General features: G+C 45.6%; 1 protein-coding gene across 3 annotated transcripts in view; it reads left to right on the forward strand.

The window, feature by feature from the left end:
* The window catches only part of LOC134441875 (echinoderm microtubule-associated protein-like 4), a 109,269-nt gene that overhangs the window by 83,926 nt on the left and 22,843 nt on the right, over window positions 1-2,500 (forward strand). For all 3 annotated transcript variants that reach the window (XM_063192296.1, XM_063192293.1, XM_063192294.1), the window contains exon 14: window positions 1,463-1,598. In XM_063192296.1, the coding sequence (XP_063048366.1) occupies window positions 1,463-1,598 (136 nt within the window). The remainder of the gene's footprint in view (window positions 1-1,462; window positions 1,599-2,500) is intronic.

The following is a 2,500-nucleotide window of genomic DNA, read 5'->3' on the forward strand; positions in this document are numbered from 1 at the left end:
GTGCAAGATGCCATGCATTCTTGTGGACAGTGACCTACACAAGATCAGATGGGGCTGTGACTATTGGTTAGGGGTGTGTGTGTGTGTGTGTGTGTGTGTGTGTGTGTGTGTGTGTGTGTGCGTGCATGTGTGTGTGTGTGTGCATGTATGTGTTTGTGTGAGTGGGTGTGCTCCGTGCAAGATTTCTGTCGATTTAGTAATTTTACTTGTGTGACAAAGTCAGCATCACACAATGGGAAAATCACAGACGGGTTGGCAGTTTATGAAACCCATAGCAGAAAAGCAGAGAGAGATATCTTTACATGCAGATAGACTATTCAAAATAGTGCCTTTCTTTGGAGCAGTATGAATAAGGGCCGTCTTCTCAGATATCTGGCACTTTTCCCATTTACACAGTGTTACACTGTTAGACTCAAAAGGCCTGTTGTATTGTAGACATGGTTAAATTATTGTCACAGGGGCAAGGAGTAGAGGAACGTTGTGTGCTGTGCGGGAGAGCGAGAGCACACATCCTGAGTTGGCATCTGCCCAGCGAGCATGTTTCACTGGTGACTGCCCCGGTGGGGGAGATGGCTGGAGGAGAGAGGCGGGTGGTGCTGGCTCAGGCTGCTAGAAGCCTCCCTGGACCCATCAAATCAAATTGATTGATCCTTCATAAACACCCATGGAGCCGCGGCGCACTCTCCATCTGCAGTAAGAGGCTACAGTAGAAAAAAAACACACACTCTCCAGCGTATTATTGTTTTTCCCAGCATGCACCCAAAGTTGCCTTTTTATCGTAGAAGTTGAGCACGCCTATCCCTTTCACTTGAGGGTTGCAGGATTCGGCAACAGCCATAAAACTGTCTGGAAATGCTTGTTGTATTCAACGCTTGACCGGTGCGAGTGCACACAACACCACGTTTTATGTGTGGACACATGTTCTCACTCCCACTCTCCTAGACGCACGTAGGGGGCACAAACAATCGTTGCCATGCAAACGTACACTAACATTCATCCATATGCATGCACACATGTACGTAAACATTATTCTGATTATTATTGACTTTCAAATCTCTTCGAGACTTGGTCTGACCAAGAGTATAACAATTAATGTTTCTCAAACGGCATGGTTGACCCACCTCCCTAGGTTTGCTACTGGTTGACTGGTTTCTGACAGTGTGAGTTCCCGATTTTTTTAGGAGATCAGAAATTATATTTACATTGCTCTTGGCCTGACTAGAAGCAACGCTGGAGGTGTTGCGTCACTTAGAGGGCGAAAAAAATGGCCACTAAAGACACATAATACATACGACACACACACACACACACACACACACACACACACACACACACACACACACACACACACACACACACACACACACACACACACACACACACACACACACACACACACACACACACACACACACACAGTAAGACTAAAGCAGACTTCCCCTCTCTTTCCTTCCTCCTGTAGAAGTATGAGAAGCCCAAGTTTGTGCAGTGCCTAGCCTTCCTGAGCAACGGGGAGATCCTGACGGGAGACTCTGGGGGCGTCATGCTCATATGGACCCGCAGCAACGTGGAGCCAGCGCCCGGGAAGGGCCCCAAAGGTACCAGAAGACTCGTTTCACATACATACATTTATCCAACACATAGGCAGTGCCTGGGAAGGGCCTGCAAGGTAAAAAAAAGTACTCTCACACACATATTACTAAAAGTACTCTCAGACACATATTACTAAAAGTGCTCTCACACACACTAACATACGTGTATATATCCAACATACACACACACACACACACACACACACACACACACACACACACACACACACACACACACACACACACACACACACACACACACACACACACACACACACACAAGCACAAATAGTTGTACATACACATGTTGTGGAGATACAGTAGCCCTGGCGAAGGGCCTGAAAGATAGAATGATTTGGCATGCTGGTACATGATGTTGGTGTATTCTGCAGCAAAATGTTCAGGTTTTCACCAGTAATATTTTCTGAATACTTTGAGACACAAGTGTGTGGAGATTTGTTTGATTGACATGGAATGACCGATATACTCATGAATCAGCAAAAAAAAAAGGTTTTCAAAAATGACCCTTTGACTTTTGTTAGAATACATAGTTCTAATATTCACATTGCACTAAATGGTGAATCCAATTTGGTTGCATCTAGGTAAAAAACAAAGCATTCAGGAACATTCAGTATGAACTATGAATATCACCCAGTCGTGACTGAAACACCTACACATGCAAGCTGTGGTGTGTGTGTGTTCGCTTGTGCGTGTATGCATATGTGCGTGTAATGCATATGTGCGTGAGCGTGTGTGTTTCACTGTGTGTTTGAATATACACCCACACAGCTAGGGCTCTGGACCATAGTTGAGTGAGTGGGTGCAAGTTTTCTATCCAGCAAGCGCTACGATTTGGCTTTGTGGGTTTTTGATGGGGTGCATGCGTGCGTGTGTGTGTGGGCAGAGTA

This window comes from Engraulis encrasicolus, chromosome 24, assembly GCF_034702125.1.
Source record: "Engraulis encrasicolus isolate BLACKSEA-1 chromosome 24, IST_EnEncr_1.0, whole genome shotgun sequence".
Taxonomy (NCBI): domain Eukaryota; kingdom Metazoa; phylum Chordata; class Actinopteri; order Clupeiformes; family Engraulidae; genus Engraulis; species Engraulis encrasicolus.